The sequence below is a fragment of the Mixophyes fleayi genome, chromosome 2, assembly GCF_038048845.1.
Source record: "Mixophyes fleayi isolate aMixFle1 chromosome 2, aMixFle1.hap1, whole genome shotgun sequence".
Taxonomy (NCBI): domain Eukaryota; kingdom Metazoa; phylum Chordata; class Amphibia; order Anura; family Limnodynastidae; genus Mixophyes; species Mixophyes fleayi.
The window spans coordinates 314704921-314723443 of record NC_134403.1 but is presented as its reverse complement, the minus strand read 5'-3'; the positions used below and the strand labels follow the sequence as shown (position 1 = coordinate 314723443).

General features: G+C 40.4%; 1 protein-coding gene across 1 annotated transcript; it reads left to right on the top strand.

Moving 5' to 3' along the window:
* The first annotated feature begins 7117 nt into the window (after positions 1-7117).
* On the top strand, positions 7118-16732 carry ABHD11 (abhydrolase domain containing 11). The gene is made up of 6 exons (XM_075196615.1): positions 7118-7350; positions 10417-10552; positions 12122-12295; positions 14502-14672; positions 15248-15429; positions 16162-16732. Exons 1-6 carry the CDS (start codon positions 7226-7228, stop codon positions 16298-16300), a joined length of 927 nt encoding a protein of 308 aa, XP_075052716.1. The 5' UTR covers positions 7118-7225; the 3' UTR covers positions 16301-16732.
* Positions 16733-18523: the final 1791 nt, after the last annotated feature.

Sequence of the window (18523 nt, the reverse complement as noted above, 5' to 3'; positions counted from 1 at the left end):
TCAAGGTAAACAACCAAATTAAGCTGCTTTTTGATGGTAATTTTGCTGTATACCATGATAATCATAGGTTTATTAAATGGGAATACTATCACTTTAATGTTGGGGCTGGAGGAAGGCCTAAGTATTAATTGTAGGTCCTATTGATTTAACATTGGGGCTGGTTGGAATTTTCTAAATGTACTCATTATTTTTTCCAAATAGGGCCCCCAACATTCCAGGATCCAGACAAGCCGCAACTAAAGAAACCAGCAGCCACAGGTGGTAAAAATGACAAGAATAGGTAGGACAGTCTGTCAAATGTTCTGAGTCTAGTGCAGGCTTGGCTAACCTGTGGCACTCCAGGTGTTGTGAAACTACAAGCCCCAGCAATAAGCTGCTATATATTGGCAAAACATGTCGAAAATTGCCAGGAAAACGTGTTATGATGATGTGGAAGAAAGCAGGAGTTAACGTTTTTTTTTAAAAACTGTTCAGCGGCACCTTGCAGAGTTTGCGTTTAGAGCTTGTCGACCAGTCAAGAAACCGAAGCGGACACCAGCAGTGAGGAAAAATGCCTACCATGGGCCAATAAATAAAAATAAGTTTATATAAAGTATTAAATATGTGTGTTTGCCATTATTTGATCAACATTTTACAAGAAATAAAAAAAAAATCCTAATTCATAGTCCAACCACTACATGTGTGTCAGGGACTGTGTGTACAGTATGTATGTGTGTCAGGGACCGTGTATAGTATGTATGTGTGTATAGTATGTATGTGTGTTAGGGGCCGTGTGTATAGTATGTATGTGTGTCAGGGACTGTGTGTACAGTATGTATGTGTGTCAGGGATCGTGTGTATAGTATGTATGTGTGTATAGTATGTATGTGTGTTAGGGACCGTGTGTATAGTATGTATGTGTGTCAGGGTTCATGTGTATAGTATGTGTGTGTGTCAGGGAACGTGTGTATAGTATGTATGTGTATCAGGGACCGTGTGTGTAGTATTATGTGTGTCAGGCACCGTGTGTATAGTATGTATGTGTGTCAGGGACCATGTATATAGTATGTATGTGTGTCCAGGTCCATGTGTATAGTATGTATGTGTGTCAGGGACCTATGTATAGTATGTATGTGTGTCCGGGACCGTATGTATAGTATGTATGTGTGCCAGGGACAGTGTGTATAGTATGTATGTGTGTCTGGGACTGTATGTATAGTATGCATGTGTGTCAGGGAACGTGTGTATAGTATGTATGTGTGTCAGGGAATGTGTGTATAGCGTGTTCTTGTTACATACACCTAAAGAACATTTCCAGAATACGCACATATCTGACACAAGACACCGCATATTAATTCATGCACTCATCTCCCGCATCGACTATTGCAATTCCCTCCTTACTGGTCTTCCCAAAGTCAGACTTGAACCCCTACAATCTATTTTGCACGCGGCGGCTAGATTTATTTTCCTTACAAACCGTTATTCCTCTGCTGAGCCACTCTGTCAGTCTCTACATTGGCTGTCTGTATTTCAACGAATCCAATATAAAATTCTTCTACTAACATATAAGGCCATCAACAAAATTGCACCGACATACATTTCCTCACTTGTCTCAAAATATCTCCCAACTCGACACCTCCGTTCTGCACAATATCTACGTCTCTCTTCCACTCTCATAACATCCTCCCATTCTCGGTTACAGGATTTTTTCCGGGCTGCACCCACTTTGTGGAATTCCCTCCCTCGCACAGTAAGACTTTCCTCTAATCTTCAAACCTTCAAGCGTTCACTGCAAACCCACCTCTTCAGACAAGGTTATATTCCTCAACCACCATCTTAATTTCCCTAGATTACCCTATTACCATCCTCTACACAGCTAATGCAAGAAAACAACCCTCTGACCAGCATTTCCACACACACAGCCCACTCAATACTTTTACCTTTGCATTCTAGCTGGTCGATTGTGCAATAGGATGTAGCACATGCCCTTGTGTTTCAAACTCCCATTGCCCTATAGATTGTAAGCTTGCGAGCAGGGTTCTCTTACCTCTCTGTCTGTATGTATTACCCAGTATTGTCTTATTAATGTTTGTTTCCTATTGTAAAGCGCTACAGAATATGCTGGCGCTATATAAATAAATGTTGATGATGATGATGTATGTGTGTCAGGGACTGTGTGTATAGTATGCATGTGTGTCAGGGACCGTGTGTATAGTATGTATTTGTGTCAGGGACCGTGTGTATAGTATGTATGTGTGTCAGGGACCATGTGTATAGTATGTATGTGTGTCAGGGACCGTGTGTATAGTATGTATGTGTGTCAGGGGCCGTGTGTATAGTATGTATGCGTGTCAGGGACCGTGTGTATAGTATGTATGCGTGTCAGGGACCGTGTATAGTATGTATGTGTGTCAGGGACTGCGTGTATAGTATGTATGTGTGTCAGGGACTGTGTGTATAGTATGTTTGTGTGTCAGGGACCGTGTGTATAGTATGTATGTGACAGTGACGTTGTTGGTAGATGTGTGTTTGTATTAAATTACATTGCCCAGAATTCTTAATACTCAACACTTAATATGTAGCCATAAAGCATTTTTATTTAGAAATACTTGCAATTGTATTACACATTTGTATGATTAATGTATTTATAATAAATTTGTTTAAGGTGGACAACCCCATCCAGTGCATACAGTAGTAGACCTGAATTAATATGAGACACAAGAAGGAGCAGAGCCTGTAGACGCCTCTGTGTGAATACAAAGAACATAACATTTACAGCGCATGTAGATAACCCAGTTCTTACTGGCAGTTCTCTATTAGCCAGATCTTGGGGGTAAGAACGGAACTATAGCAGTAACAAGGGGTATGGGGCTGAGGGCAGCCAGGAGAGATGCTCTTTATCCACTATGCCAGCCCCTGCACTTCTATCCCAGCTTCTTGGCGTATGCACTGGTCCCCTCACATGCTCAGAAGTAGATCAGAGAGCCTATAGAAGAGTGTGGGGTGTGAGCGGTTAGCTAGGAATCAAAGATATCTAAGAGACTTCCGCATTCACTAAGTTACAAACATGGGCAGCACCCACTGACACAACCATGGTATCTGGTTGTCATATCTACATGACAACCAGAGGTGTTCCAAGCTGGTAACTGTATGGTAACTATTTCTATCAACGCAACTGAAATCCCTGATTAAACTTTAAAAAAATAGTTAAAAAAGTATTTTATTTTATTTTTCTGATATAACAGAATAAGGATTGCAGCGGTACTTGTACCGGACAGCAATCACCTTTGATAGATAGGGTTAAGCCCTATAAAAGGAGGGAACCCCATGCACAGGTTACATGCATGGGCTGCTAGGGCTGGGAAGTGATGGGTATAGTGCAACAGCTGCTAGATCTAGAAGGGTGTACAAACCTTGGTAATATAAAAGAAAATAGGGTAGATCCAGCGCTATACCGAATAAGTAGTGATTTGCAATATGGTATCATGTGAACATAGACGTACATCATTCGCAATGTGTGACAAATAGCCATGAGTGAATATGGACCATATCACAATAAGGAAGTAGTTCATTTATAGTAAATGATCCTTAAGGTTTTAGTAATGTCCAGTTTTTGATTACCTTTCTCACTTTTATGTCCCAAATGAAAAATAGGTCACTGTAAGGTGGAATGCTCAATAAATATTGTATCCAGAACACAGCAGTGATGTTAATGGAGGTAGTATAACATGTACAGTACCTAATTAGGAGGTCTTGTAGTCTCGTTCTTATGTGGTGGTTTCTCAGGGATCTGGTTGCCAGAGGAAGTAGGAAGCTTGCTCCAGGATCTTAATGTTAGTGCATGTGTGTATGAGAAAAATATTAAATGCTAGAGGAATAGGTAAATTTAAGAAAACATTTTATTAATATAATCAATACTAACACCAACCTATGCAGCAAATATTGTTCAAGATTTAAGTCCAAAATCTGATTGTGTTGAAACTTAAAAAATAAACTGTTCTTAATCAAAAGTTCCTGTGAGTGGCAGCGTGTGCTCGCTCACTCCGCGTAGTGTTCTTCCGGCTTCCTTTACGTGGAGGCGTGTTCCCAACGCGTTGCCGTAGACGTGACTCCTTCAAGGGAAAAGAATTGTGTGAAGACCTGTGTGTGAGTAAAAGGGTGTGTATAATTAGAGATGAGCGGGCTCGGATTCCGCTAATCCGAGCCCACCCGAACAGTGCGGATCTGAACGGGATCCGAGCACTGTTCGGATATTTCCGGCGGGCAAAAAATTGAAAACGAGGCTCTGTCGTCCAAGTCTCGCGTCAAATCTCGCGAGGGGTGGGAGGGAGGGCCCAGAACAATTCCATCTTGTACCTCTTTTTTTGGCATTATGTGCTCAAGCTACCTCGGTGCAACCTTTTGGCCTAAAAACAATATTGTGAGGTGTTCAAAATAGATTGGAAATTAGTGGAAATGATTGTTATTGAATGTTATTGAGGTTAATAATAGCGTAGGAGTGAAAGAAAAAAACACAAAACTGGTTTTTAGCACTTTTTATGTTTTTTGCAAAATAAATCCGAATCCAAAACCTTTCGTCAAGTGTTTTGCGAAACAAATCCGAACCCAAAACCTCAAGCAAATCCGAATCCAAAACACAAAACAGGAGACACCAAAAGTGGCCGGTGCACATCCCTATGTATAATGTGTCTGTATGTATAGTATATAATTGTGTACATACCGTATATTTATATGTGTGTGTATAGTATAATATATATGGGTGTATATAGAGTGTGTATTAACTATGTCTTTGATTCAGTGTGTGTATACAGTATATGTTTGTGTTCATAGCTGTGAATGCATATAGTGTAACAATTGTGGCACATTTTCAAAACAGGACCCCAATTTTAAAGGAGCCAGCCACACAGCAACAAAGCTCAAAAACAGGTAAGAGAGAACAGCAGGTAGTCAAAACGGCAAGAACAGGTAAGAAAGAACAACACAGTAGGCTGCCTAAGTTGATACTGTAATGTTACTGACATTTTTTTAAAGTTTTACAATCCTGACTCTGGTTACTTGTGTGTTAGGTCCACATACTGTGAGAGGCTCCTCGTTATGTTGCTGTGCGCCTTCCATTGCATTAGCCTCCCCTACCACCGATCGGGCTAGGGATAACGATAACAGTGAGCTAACCCTGCGTACTTTGTGTTGAACCACCCAGTTTTATTGGTCCCACCCACTTTCAGAATTTTTTCCAGGGCCACTTAAAGTTCCCAATCCTACCCTGCAACACTTGAAATGGGCCGCTCATTATCCTTAATTTCAAAACAACTTCGGCACCCCACATCATTTATCCCAAAATGCATCCACATGTGCTCCAAAATTTCACCTCATAGCACTCAGATCTACCACTTTCTCCAAAATAGCCCCACATGCCCTCAGACCCCCAACTTGTCGCAAAATGCCTCCACAAGTATTCCGAAACCCCCACATAGCACACAGACGATATACCATATGACCTTCATATGCCACTCAGACCTCCCCACATTTATCTGCACAGCCGGTCCATACAGAGGAAGGAGGGAAAGGTGTTCCAGAATGCACTGCCGTAACTCCTCCTCCTCTGATTGGTTGTGCTGTGTGACCTCCCAGCAGTGCGCAGAGCAAGTCACATGGCAAAGAAGTCAGCTGCTCCCATTCAGTCTTATTTTCTGCTTGAAGGAAATCCGCGATATTGGGAGCAGTAGCCTGTGGGCCAGGGTGAAAACTTGGAAGGCCGCTACGGCCTTCTTGTTGCCCACCACTGCTTTAGCTGTATTGATTTGAACCTGCTCACACACCAGATATATTAGTGTCATTACTCCTCACTGGAAAAGCCATTACTGAATTTGTACCGCAAAGACACACACACTGTAAGTCTGTATCTTGCTTTTCTGATCAAAATACTTTATTGAGAATACTTTCAGTTTATAGTTTCAGTATTCAGGCTTACATATCAAAAATAGTAGTTGAAATGTGGAGTTGTTACACCTGGGGGTAAATGTATCAAGCCGAGAGTTTTCCGGCAGGTTTGAAAAGTGGAGATGTTGCCTATAGCAACCAATCAGATTCTAGCTGTCATTTTGTAGAATGTACTAAATAAATGATAGCTAGAATCTGATTGTTTTTTCAAACCCGCCGGAAAACTCTCAGCTTGATACATTTACCCCCTGATGTGCAAACAGCTAAAGTTCACATAGAGGTCAGCTCTTGTTATACTAGTATGCAATCGTCATGCAGACCAGCGGTTGTAAACTTTTTTGGGTGGCCAGTAACCCATTGATTCTCAGATGTATATTCAATTGTTTGAATTCCCTGCAGTGTTAAAAGTATTACCGTTATTACGGTAATACTAAGCTGCTCGCGGCTCCCTGAACTACGAGCTGAAATCCAGCATGAAAGGTACCGTAATAACGTAATGACATAATAGTGCACGCGCCGAATTACTTTTCAGTAACGCTCACAATTGAATATGCCCCTCAAAATGCTTTCTTGCACCCCCTTGGAAAATATATTGACTTTTATATTAGGAAAACATAAATTGCAAAATACTTTTACATATTTATTAAAACTCAACTTAAAATGTAAATATAGACTCCATTCTGTTATTAATTTGCTGTCGACTATTATTAATAATAATAATAATGTCCTTGAAGCAGGGTTCTTTGCTTTAGAAGTAACCACATGCATGTCATCACTACCATTTAGGCGCTTTGTTTTTATATGCAAGTGATGAAAACCCCATTTCACATAGGTAGGTGGTGGTAGTAGTTGGTATCAGCATCTGAAATGCTGCATTAAGCAGTTATGGAAATGCTACACAACATAATTGTTAACAGCCCAGTTTTTCAAACTCTAGGATGTTAAAAATTATTTTACGTTAAAAATCTAATCTGACCACTGGCACCGCCGGAATGTTGTCACATACTGTTTAAGAACCAGTGAACCAGTGATATAGACCCTGCAAACGTACAGAATGACTTGAGTTAGGTAACTGGTATTTAAAAACACCATTAGTTAATTAAGTACAGTTAACTGCAATAGCAAATTATTTGGAAAATTAGGAAGCAAATACTCCGCCAGCAGTAAACATGGTTAAATGGTCCTACTACTGGCACGGTCATGTGACAGTCACAGAACCCCGCCCCATACAGTCTCTGACCGCTGCAGGATCTCCGCGGTAATCCCTGTACAGAGGTGTAAAACCGGCCGCTTCAGTCATAAAGAGATGCCGTTACCGGCGTTTTCTCCTGTGTGTACGCAGGGCTGCCGGGCTTGGGGTGTTCTGGCGAAGATCGCCCTCGGAGCGGCGACGAGACCTTCACTTTTGGCACACCGTAAAAACCATGGCGGGTGAGTACGTAGTGACGTCAGAAAGATGTTACTGTGCGTGAAACTTCCTAATTTCCTCTACGTACATAGGACGGGGCAGGGACTGTCGTCCCTGTTATAGGTCAGCTGTGGGTGCTCTTTATTTGTATTTTATGCATTTCTTGGTGCAGTTTTGCAGACAGCAATGTTATTGTTAGTGACTAGTTTTTTGAATCACCGCGTTAACCATTTTATTTTGTACATAAGTGCTGGGCGATATGGTCTTTTCCAGCGTCCTCATTAGTGCCTTCTACAAAAGTTTGAGATTTAATGAAAGCAGGGGAGCAACCTGTCATGTTTGGTTAGTCATACTGGTGAGAAGACCTCGCTATCCAATCATGGACAAACCTGTTACACAAACTGAATGCTCAGTAAGGCTTATTTCAGAAAGCGCAAACCCAATAAATGATGATATCACAGAAGCTATTTTGTGACAACACATACCTACTTTGCAGAAATGTGACCAGTTTTACAGTTAAGAGCATGGACTTGTGGGCCGTGATGGTGCAATCTGTAGTGCACAAAGGTTAGGTGTATAAGTGCGCCCACATTCGGACCAAGAAGCAAAAAAGATTTGGCTTTGCTGAGGAGATTTTTTTATATGGAATACATAGGTGGTATTGGTGCGCTTGAGCGCAGGTTTTTTATACCCTGCAGAAGGTCTTAATTTTTCCGTCAATGTCTTGAGGTTCCAGAGATCAGGTCTCGTTCTATGGGGCATATTCAATTGTTTAGTTTCCCCGCGGCGTTAAAACTATTACCAGTATTACGGTAATAGTAAGCTGGATTTCAGCTCGCGGCTCAGGGAGCTGCGAGAAAACTACCGTAGTAACGGTATTTACACACACTATTACCGTAATAACAGTAATAGTGCGCGTGCCGTGAGATTTTTGGCTATAATGCCAACAATTGAAAATGCCCCTATACATCTTAATGGGACACACTTTGCATTTTCACTGTTTGTAAAAATAGAAAATGTAATTAAAACCATTAAGCACACAAAACTATGTAATAAAGACAGTCCTATTGTCTATTCATACTCCTAACAGTGATGGACTCAGAGTGGGGGTAATTGGGGCAATCCCCCTACCACCACCAACAGGGGCAGGCTGTCTGCAGCTGTACACTATATACATGTGACTGTTGGCTGAGAGGCAGAGAGAAAATCTTGCCCAGCCGCTCTGATTTTGTTTAAAACACAGTGACCAGGCAGCATCCTCTGCCTGCTTGTCTCTGCTGTCAGGCACATGTACATAGTGCATACTTGACTACTCTCCCGGGGGTAAATGTATCAAGCTGCTAGTTTGAAAAGTGGAGATGTTGCCTATAGCAACCAATCAGGTTCTAGCTATCATTTTCTGGAATGTACTAAATAAATGATAACTACAATCTAAATGGTTGCTATAGGCAACATCTCCACTTTTCAAACCTGATGAAAACGCGCAGCTTGATACATTTACCCTCCGGAATTTCGGGGAAGCTTCCAAATTTTGGGGAGTCCTTCTGGAAGAGTAGGCAACCTCCCGGACACTTTAGGCAAGAACTTAATGATGCAATTGCGACATTAAGCCCAGCCATTTAATGCCGTGAATTTCACCTTTTTTTATAGTAGGGTGGCGGGGGCTATGGTGACGTGACGGCATCACCACGCTCCCCTACACTTCTCACATGTTCTTTCCCGTGACAAGTAAAGTAGGCAAGTATGACATAATGTGCTGCCGGAGGCAGACTGCCTCGTCTAGGAGTGAAAAAAGGGCGCAGGGAACTACATCGCCACCCCCTTCCCCCCTAAAACCTAAAAAGAAAATCTAGGTCTGCCCCTGACTACTGACAAAGTTAAACCAAGCAGTACAACTCTTACACTTCCATGGATAGTTAAGTCCTTGCGGCTCTGCTTCCAGGTAGACAAGGACATAACTGTTAAAATCTGCAGCAACCAGGTCCATGTGTATTTTCCCCTTGTACCTGTCCAGTGTTTAACATTCCCATTCTTGCACTATTTCACCAGTATGACAGGTCAGCAACCTCCTGCCCTGGGGGTCCTCTCCAGCTCGCACTACCAACTCTCTGCCTCATTACAGGCTTCTCTCTCTCTGTGTTCCTGAGCCTCACTATTTGAACTTGGATACATTCAAGCATTGGCAGCATCTCAATAGCACATTCTTGGTTACACATGACAGGTTTACTTGGTATCACTTGACAGGTTGGGATTGAAGTAGTAAAACTTATAACTAGTAGTAAGACTTATAGCTTAGCCCATCACTTACGGTCTTCTCTCAAAGCCAGGTTCAGCTGGGGTTGTTTGTTTTTTCCCCAGGTATCCAAGTCGCACTTTTAAACTGTTAGGTCCCTCCAAAACTCACTACAGGACCCTGAATTTGTTATACATGCTCACATAGGGGGAAGTGACATTCACTCACCTACACCACAGAAGGGCTGCCCAGTGCTTTGCTTCTTTTAAACTATATATATATTCTTGGTTAATTCAGGTATGCCCCTTTGAATGTATTACATGTTCAATGACTACAGTATAGCACACTGAAATGTATTTAAAGTAATAGGCTCTATGGAGACACTCCATGGTTTTATGTATTATAATCTTTTTTTTATTTCAAGAAAACAATGTTTCTTCTCTATTGAAGCAGTTTTAGTAATAATAAAGTGTAAATGAATCTACAGTAAGTAACTTGTGATTATCAGCTGTTGTGGAACTACAAATCCCAACATGCCTTTGCAAGGACTTGTAGTTCCATGCCAGCTGAGCACCATAGGTTGCCTACCTCTGAAATACTGAAATATCATCCCTGGCCTGTATGCTAAATTAGAAAAAAGCAACTTGTAGCAACGAGGAGACTTATAGTTCCACAGCAAGCCACATTTTGCCTACTTCTAATATAAAAACCCTTTGCCCCCCACCTTGGCTTTTGAACTAACTTATTATGGGACCTGACAGGGCACTATTACGTCCCTGCCTACATTGATCATAAATGTCATTTTTAAGAAAAGCTGTGCTTGAGAATGTTTGTAGAAATTCTTTGTTATCTACAGAGTGGTGACCTTGTCCTATGACATCTATGAAGGACGAACACCTGGGTCTCCCTTGGTCTTACTCCATGGATTGTTTGGTAGCAAGTCAAACTTCCAGTCCATCGCCCGAGCCTTGGTGCGCAAGACAGGCAGAAAGGTTTGTGCTGATCATGTTAGGCTGGCTTGGGATTGGTCAGATATCTCAAGAAAACAGGTGTTATTGTTAATAGTAGAATAGTTAAGGATACCTGAGACCACCAGATCACCTCCATAGTCTTTTCAACAGAATGTAAACCAACGTGTAATCAGCACTACACCAGAGGTACCTCTTCTATAAAATTCTGGAGAGTCTAGGCAATATACAATAAGAATGCAAAGTACAATATGGTACAATTTATTACATGATCCAGTGCAGTGTTCACAAGACCAAATTGGTCAAATTACAGTCCACTTAGAATTCTAAAATACTAATGATTACATCCAACATCTGTCATATTGGCGAATCACTATAGCATGAATTGATAGCATGTCTGAACTATCACATTGGACACGTTGTATCTGGTACCATTAGTTTTTGATATTGGATATTTGGAACATTGATAGACAATAAGGGAACACGCTGTTTACCCTCAATTCATGCTATAGTAATCATTAGTATTTTAGATCTCTAAGTGGACTGTAATTTGACCTATTTGGTCTTGTCTGCAAACAGTGACTATCTGCCTGTGGTTTGACTGTTGCAGGAGGTAATGGTGCACTGTAAACCAAGATGTATCTTGTAGTTCAGGGCACCACTGCTGAGTGAGACTGTTTTGTCCTGCAAAATGTAAGTGCCCCTAATACAGCTTAAGGTTCTGCTTTTGCTTATCTGCCTCCTAGTTCTAGTATCTGCCACTGACCTACATAGTTATAGATTTGGATTGAACGATTATTGAATAAAAAATAGCATGGGATATCCTTTAAGCAGGAGCAGAACTATAGGGGGAGCAGCAGGTATGGCTACTACAGGGCACAGAGGTGACGGGTCAAGACAATTCAGAGCGGGGGCCCCCAAATGCGATAATGACATCATACAGGGACTTGCTTTAAAGTGTAAAACTTTAAAATATAACACCATCTAAACGTTTAACTTTTGGGTGGTGTTCACTCATTTAATCTAAAAAACTAAATTTTACTTGGGTGATGGTGGCTCTCACATATTGCACATACATGGTAAGTACAATTTCTTAATTTTATACTAACTGATTGAACTCCACCCATGAATTAATCTTTAGTTTTGGGCAGAGTCCTTCTTTAAGTTTTCATACTAAAAGGGGTATGTCCAACTATTTGTTTTTCATCCATAGTGTAACTGAGCGTCTCCTGGACAGCTTTGTGCTGACTACGGCTTTCTGTGAACAGATTGTTTGAGGGGGGGTGGGGGGTCGGTAATCCTTGAGGACATTTTTAGTTTTAATTATTCTTCAAATAAAACTCAGTGATGACAGCAAGTAAATAGTATCTGTAATAGTATTTTTGGCTGCAATTTCAATGTTCTGTATGTGGAGTAAAGTTCAGAATGTTTTTGAGTGATAGAGAAAATTTAACTTGTGCATGCATGACATTATCTTGTTAGTAGTAAGTGTTGTGCGTGTCTAAACTGCATTCTGTGCATGTGTCCATAAACAAATGTTGTACGTGTTGCACTAACCATGGTAGTGATACAAATGTGGTGTTCATTTTGCAGGTGTTGACATTAGATGCCCGTAACCATGGCAGCAGTCCTCATTGTGACGTTATCACTTACACTGAGATGAGTGACGATGTGTCTCAGCTCCTGCAACAACTAAACATTCCTAGTTGTGTCTTAATTGGCCACAGCATGGGTGGCAAGACTGCCATGACTTTGGCACTGCAACAAGTAAGCTAATGACGCAATCATTCGTGGCATAGTTGCGGACATTGGAGCAGTTATGAACATAGACAAATTGTAACAAATATATTGTACAACAGTGATATACAATGCATGAAATTATTTGTTTCAGGGTGGGATATTGTTTGACATATTTTAAGTATCTTATATTTTTCTCAATTGTACATTTTTAAGTTGGCACAGTTATTATGTTATAAATATGGAAGAATATGTCCACTATATAGCAGGAGCAACTTAGCTGCTACACAACAGTACATTGCAATATTTTTTTCTGCATCAATTTGATCTACAGTCATTATATATACATAAGGAATGATTGTGGTAATAATGGAGTAGCTATGTCACCTTTTATTAACTGTTGAGTAATGATTGCATCTTTCTGTACAGTATTCAGTAACAACACTGTTAAAGGAGTTGTCCACCCTATAACCCTCCCCCATCCCCAATGCATGAAGGGGTCTCTTGCTCCTCCCCTTGGAAGCCTCTTTTATCTGAGACTGGCTAACTTTGCTTCACCTCACGTATCAGTCCATCAAAACCTCTTTAATAAAGCTTCATGGGGCTCTATTGAAGGTGATTTGAGAGATATATTGATAATATATATATAATTTATTTCTTTATTTTTTATTATTATATACAATATATTACGTTCTCATGGCTTTATGGGTAAAGGCGCCGTCTATGGGAGGATGCACACTAATGGGACAGCCCCTCCTCCACACACTATACATCCAGGCACATATCTCCGTTTTGTTCCTCCATTGTTTTCTTTCTCTGTGTGAGTAGATCATTGGACTAGTCCATTCCTTATTTACTCTTGACATTCGGTTTGATAATTGAAGCAATTGAAATTGTATGATTTCTTTGCTCCTTTGGTGATTTTCAGTCTGTGCTCTGCTCTGATGTTTTTAAACTTGAAGTTTCCAATTGAAGACATCTGACTAGCCTTTCCTCTGGACTGCCTGATCCTGTGCTATCTGGGAGTCTCTGTGGACGTCATCCATGGTGTTGTGCCCCCTAATGTACAGGCATAGATGGGAGGATTTATGTACTTTCAGATAAAGTGGAACTAAGCTCCAGAAACATTAAAGCACTTGTTCAATCCTCCATGTATGAGAGGTATATTCACACACATGAAGGTAATATTTGGGTGTTTGTTTACTGACTTACACCAGTTTTGCAGTCTGACTAGTAATGTAATGACGAGCTCTCTGGAAGCCGGTGGTGCTCTTTCTTTAGCTAAGAGCAAAGAAAATCTTATAGCAATGGAAGTACTTTGCTCTGATTGTTAATGTAAATGTATGATATGTAAGCAGACACAGAAAGGAAAATCATCTGCTGCAGCATACATTGTGCTAGAAGTCCGGTGTCTTCATTTATTAAAGACAGTAACTGACGACAAAGAGTTTGACAGAAACATGGCAGGTAAGCTAGTTCGTTTAGCCTCCTATGTAATGTATACAATTTCATCTTTATTTCCTCTTTAGTCCATTCTCATGATGTTAACTGAGGTCAGCAACCATTGTGGAGTTTTTGCAAGGGATTGCTTTAGGTGCAATAGCATCAGCTTTGAAAGTGAACTGATTATCTTTGTCTCATGTTTGGGAGTATGGGATGTGGAGGAGAAGATCATCATCATCAACATTGTTTTGTGAGATGCCATAAAACTCTGCAGTGCCGGCAGTCAGAACGACAAATCGTTTAAAATACAAATCACACATTAAAGAGAACAAGTATATACCAGATTGATTAAGGAGGTGCAGATGTGAGACAGAGAGTAGAGAGGACCCTGCTTGTGACAGGTCACTGTGTAATGATGTTTTTGTGTTTTTACTTTGATCCCAGACTTATAGTGGCATATTCTATATCCTTTATGTCTTTCCTCCTCTTGCTCTCCAATGACATATAGAACAAATAAATTATTGAAGCACTCTTCTTATGTTATTGTTTTATACAAGGACATTAGAAGCACTGTAGATAGATGATGTGTTCCCAATGTCTTACCGTATCAATTGCTAACAATACATCAAGTCAGATGTTTTATATTTAAACTAAGAGCACAGATGTATGTAACAAGCTTGATGATTTCTAGCTATTTATAAGTACAGAGATACGTCCACTCTAACAGGTGACTTTCTTATTACAGTGTAATATATAAATCTAACCTTTGTAAATATTCTTCCCTGTATCTCAGCCTCAGCTAGTGGAGCGCTTGGTGTCTGTGGATATTAGTCCTTCTCCAACAGTTCCCCAATCTGGTTTCCCAGAATATATCAAAGCTATGCAACGTGTACAATTGGAAGGGAAGATGCCAAGATCAGCAGCCAGAAGACTGGCAGAGGAGCAGCTCAGTGCTACAGTGCAGGTAAAACATTGTGTTGTCTTTATAGGGCACATGTTGGGGATGATAAGGCACTTTTTTTTTGCAAAATACACAAATATCTCACTTATACATTCCCAATATTATGTGTACTTCTACGTTAATAATTAGACAATAATAAATGATTCAAATAAAGTTAATATTCAAATAAATATTATCAAATTATAAAACCACATAAATTAAAGCACAACTTGTAAAAATGTATGGAAACAGTCTAAAGGCTCAGACCACTTTTTGAGTAAAATTTTGAGTAAGATATTCCCACTTGTGCAGAGGAGAAGGTAGTTTGTATCATTGCAAAGTTGTTTCGGAAAGTGTAGTTTTCTTTAGTTCAGTGATGCATGGTAATCATGATGCCTGTTGTCACAATGTTTCCTTAGAGTCTCATAAAGTTACATTATGCTTTAGAGATACTTTTTAACAAAATGTTGCCCGGGTTCTTCCCATTATGCAGAGTGATATCACAAGCTATTTACAAAGTCATAAGTTGATATTTTTTAGCTGGTATAGAATATTTTTGGACATTGTTATCAGCTTGCATTCTTTTGGTTTTTATGCAGGAATCATCAGTTCGCCAGTTTCTGCTGACGAACTTGGTGCAAGAGAATGACCATTTTAAGTGGAGAGTGAATCTGGAGGCTATCGCAAATCATTTGCCTGATCTGCTAGACTTCCCAGAGTTTCATACAACTTATCCTGGGCCTGCACTTTTCTTAGGGGGTGCTAATTCTCCATATATTAGGTGAGATGCAAATGACTGATAATTACACAATGCAGACTACTGAATTTTCCAAACTTCTGCTTTTTCAAGACAATCCATCACTTCTGGTTTTTATTTTATTGAGTATGTGAATAAATTGAGGAAAGACGTCAAGGAAGGGAACAAATCTATAAAATATAAATACACAGATGAATTTATGTGCATAGCAATGTTTAGAAATTAATATCGTATTAAGAATCATCTGCAGGTTGATTCCAAAAGAGTCACTAATCATTGCTAACAAAAAAGAGGAAAATAAGGGACAATGACATCTAAGACAACCTGACACCATGCCCATCTCTCTGAACAGTTTGTTTACAGGACTGTAATTACTGGCTTATAGTCCAGTTCTGGGCATGCTCAGAGTGATTTTGTGTACAATACGCTCAATATCAACAGACACGTGTCTTGATGAGTCAGGCCCAATTTGAGAAATGGAGCACAATCATGCATTGTACACTATATCCCATAAGACCCCACCCATTTTCTGTGTTAAAGATATTCGTTTAGTGTGCTGGCGTGAGTAATTTAACTAAATTAGTAAAGCACCTGATCACAACATTTGTGAAATAGGTTTTTGGTGTTGGTAGTGTTGGATATGATACAAATCCTGAATCATGTTCAATGTATGCTCTCTAAAAATGTCTATTTGTTATAAATTTGTATTACCTATAACATTTTTTTTAACTTTTAGAATTGTTTTTATGTTATTAGTTCAGAAAATTATCCTGATATAGAACGGCTCTTCCCATGTGCAAGCGTGGAGTACATTCAAGGAGCTGGACACTGGGTACACGCAGAGCAGACACGGGATTTCCTCAATGCCATCTGCAACTTCTTAGAGACCGCATAACACAAGGCCTTCATATTTTGTGCAGAGCCAGGCTATGGAAAATAGTGTTACTTTATTAATGATCTCTTATCACGGCAGCTGGGAAGACTTTATATGTATTGGAATGTTTACAAATAGGGGTATTTATATGTTGGACTGGTTGAAACATCGTTGGATGTATTCATTGTATTGTTTTTCAAGTGTCACCAATAAAATGTCTTAAATAATAATGCTGTATGTGATAAGTCATGCTGGACTCATGCAGAAAAATACATCTAAATGTGCCCAATTGTTTTTATATTTTTAAGTTCCAGAATATTTAAATGTATTTGAAATAGTGTGTGTGGCAGTTATGTATATTGACTATACATCTAATATATTGGTGTTATCTTTTTTATTTTATTTGTATTCAATTGCAAGTGGTTATTATGTAATAAAAATAATGCAACACTACCTACAATTGTTTCCATATGTTCTTCCAGAGTAGTCTGACCTTCATAGTCAGGCTTCTATAACCCTGATGGTGCTGCGTCTGTCCTCTCCAGGATCCGTGCATTTTATTATATGGGCAGAGAAAGCTCACAGAGCAGCTACTATTTTATTATGATATTTTTGGGGGTCTCCTGTAGAACAGTCTAATCTTTTTATGGCCTGTCTACATTGCTGCTTCATGATTTCCCTTCCAAGTTTCTATTCGTAACTATTTTATTTTGTCCCATTTTTTCAATGAATTTATGCTAGTGCTGATTTATAAATGCATACAGCATTATGAGAAATCCTGATGATTTGTTAGATCTATCAATCTGTCTGTCGGCTTTCAAGATAATTTCATATATATTGTCATTGCACCTTCATATATGTTACTTATTGTATTTAAAGGTTAATACTGCTTTTTGGTTGAAAAATTTTACAAATTAACCCCCAGCTCCCTTGCTACCCAGTACCTTAGCTGTGGGGTCCCTCCTATGGAACCCCAACCTCTGCACTGTACATAAAGGCGGGCTGATTTGGTGTAGACCAGTGGTTCCCAAACTTTTGCAGTTCGCGGCACCCTTAGAGTCGCCATAATTTTTTCAAGGCACCCCTCCAAAATAATTACAGAGCAGTCCCCTTTTATAAGTAGTTGGGTCAAAAAAACGTATTAAGTATTTAGGTCAGAACAGAAATACTTATTTAGTTGTATGCAAAAATATTACAAATAAATCCAAGGGATAAGAATATTTTTATATATTTTTTTCAATTATATTTCTGTCAAAGAATAATTTACACCTAACTCACACTGAACCCTTCATCCACACACTGTGCCCTCCTTCATCTCCACCCCTCACTCTGTGCCCTCCTTCATCTCCACCTCTCACTCTGTGCCCTCCTTCATCTCCAGTCATCACACTCTGTGCCCGCCATCATCTCCAGTCATCACACTCTGTGCCCGCCATCATCTCCAGTCATCACACTCTGTACCTGCCATCATCTCCAGTCATCACACTCTGCCCCTTCCATCTTCTGTCATCACACTCTGCCCCTGCCATCTTCTGTCATCACACTCTGCCCCTGCCATCTTCTGTCATCACACTCTGCCCCTGTCATCTTCTGTCATCACACTCTGCCCCTGCCATCTTCTGTCATCACACTCTGAGCCTGCCATCTTCTGTCATCACACTCTGCCCCTGCCATCTTCTGTCATCACACTCTGCCACTGTCATCTTCTGTCATCACACTCTGCCCCCCCCCCCCCCCCCGTGTCCCGCGGCCAGGTAGCGAAAAAAAAAAATACTTACCAATCTGGAGGCACCCGGGACCCAGCATCCTCCTCTCTCCTGCTTGTCACAGACTGTCGGGTCGTGATGACGTCATCACGCCCGACGTTCAATGAGAAGTGAGGAGGGAGGATGCTGGGTCCCGGGTGTCTCCAGATTGGTAAGTATTTTTTTTTTTTTTTTTTTTTTTTCGCTACCTGGCCGCGGCACCCCTGTCACAGCGCCGCGGCACCCCTGGGAGCCGCGGCGCACAGTTTGGGAACCGCTGGTGTAGACTGCAAGCGGAGCTCTGGTTGGACCCGCTTCCAGTTCATATCATCACATTGCTACAACAGCCATCATTGAAAGTCCTATCACCAATAATTAACTCACTGGGACAATTGCATTCATGGCACAAAGCGACGTAGTAATGGGACAGGCAGTAGAAATGACATAGAGCTCTGCGGCATCTCCAATTTTGGACTTAATCCTACAGTGCAGAGGATCA

Bases quoted from the DNA above. Each gene is read 5' to 3' on its own strand.
- ABHD11 (XM_075196615.1), top strand. From the start codon at position 7,226: ATGCCGTTACCGGCGTTTTCTCCTGTGTGTACGCAGGGCTGCCGGGCT. The intron at 7,351-10,416 runs GTGAGTACGTAG...TGTTATCTACAG, and splicing joins CACCGTAAAAACCATGGCGG to AGTGGTGACCTTGTCCTATG. The intron at 15,430-16,161 runs GTGAGATGCAAA...TTATGTTATTAG, and splicing joins GCTAATTCTCCATATATTAG to TTCAGAAAATTATCCTGATA.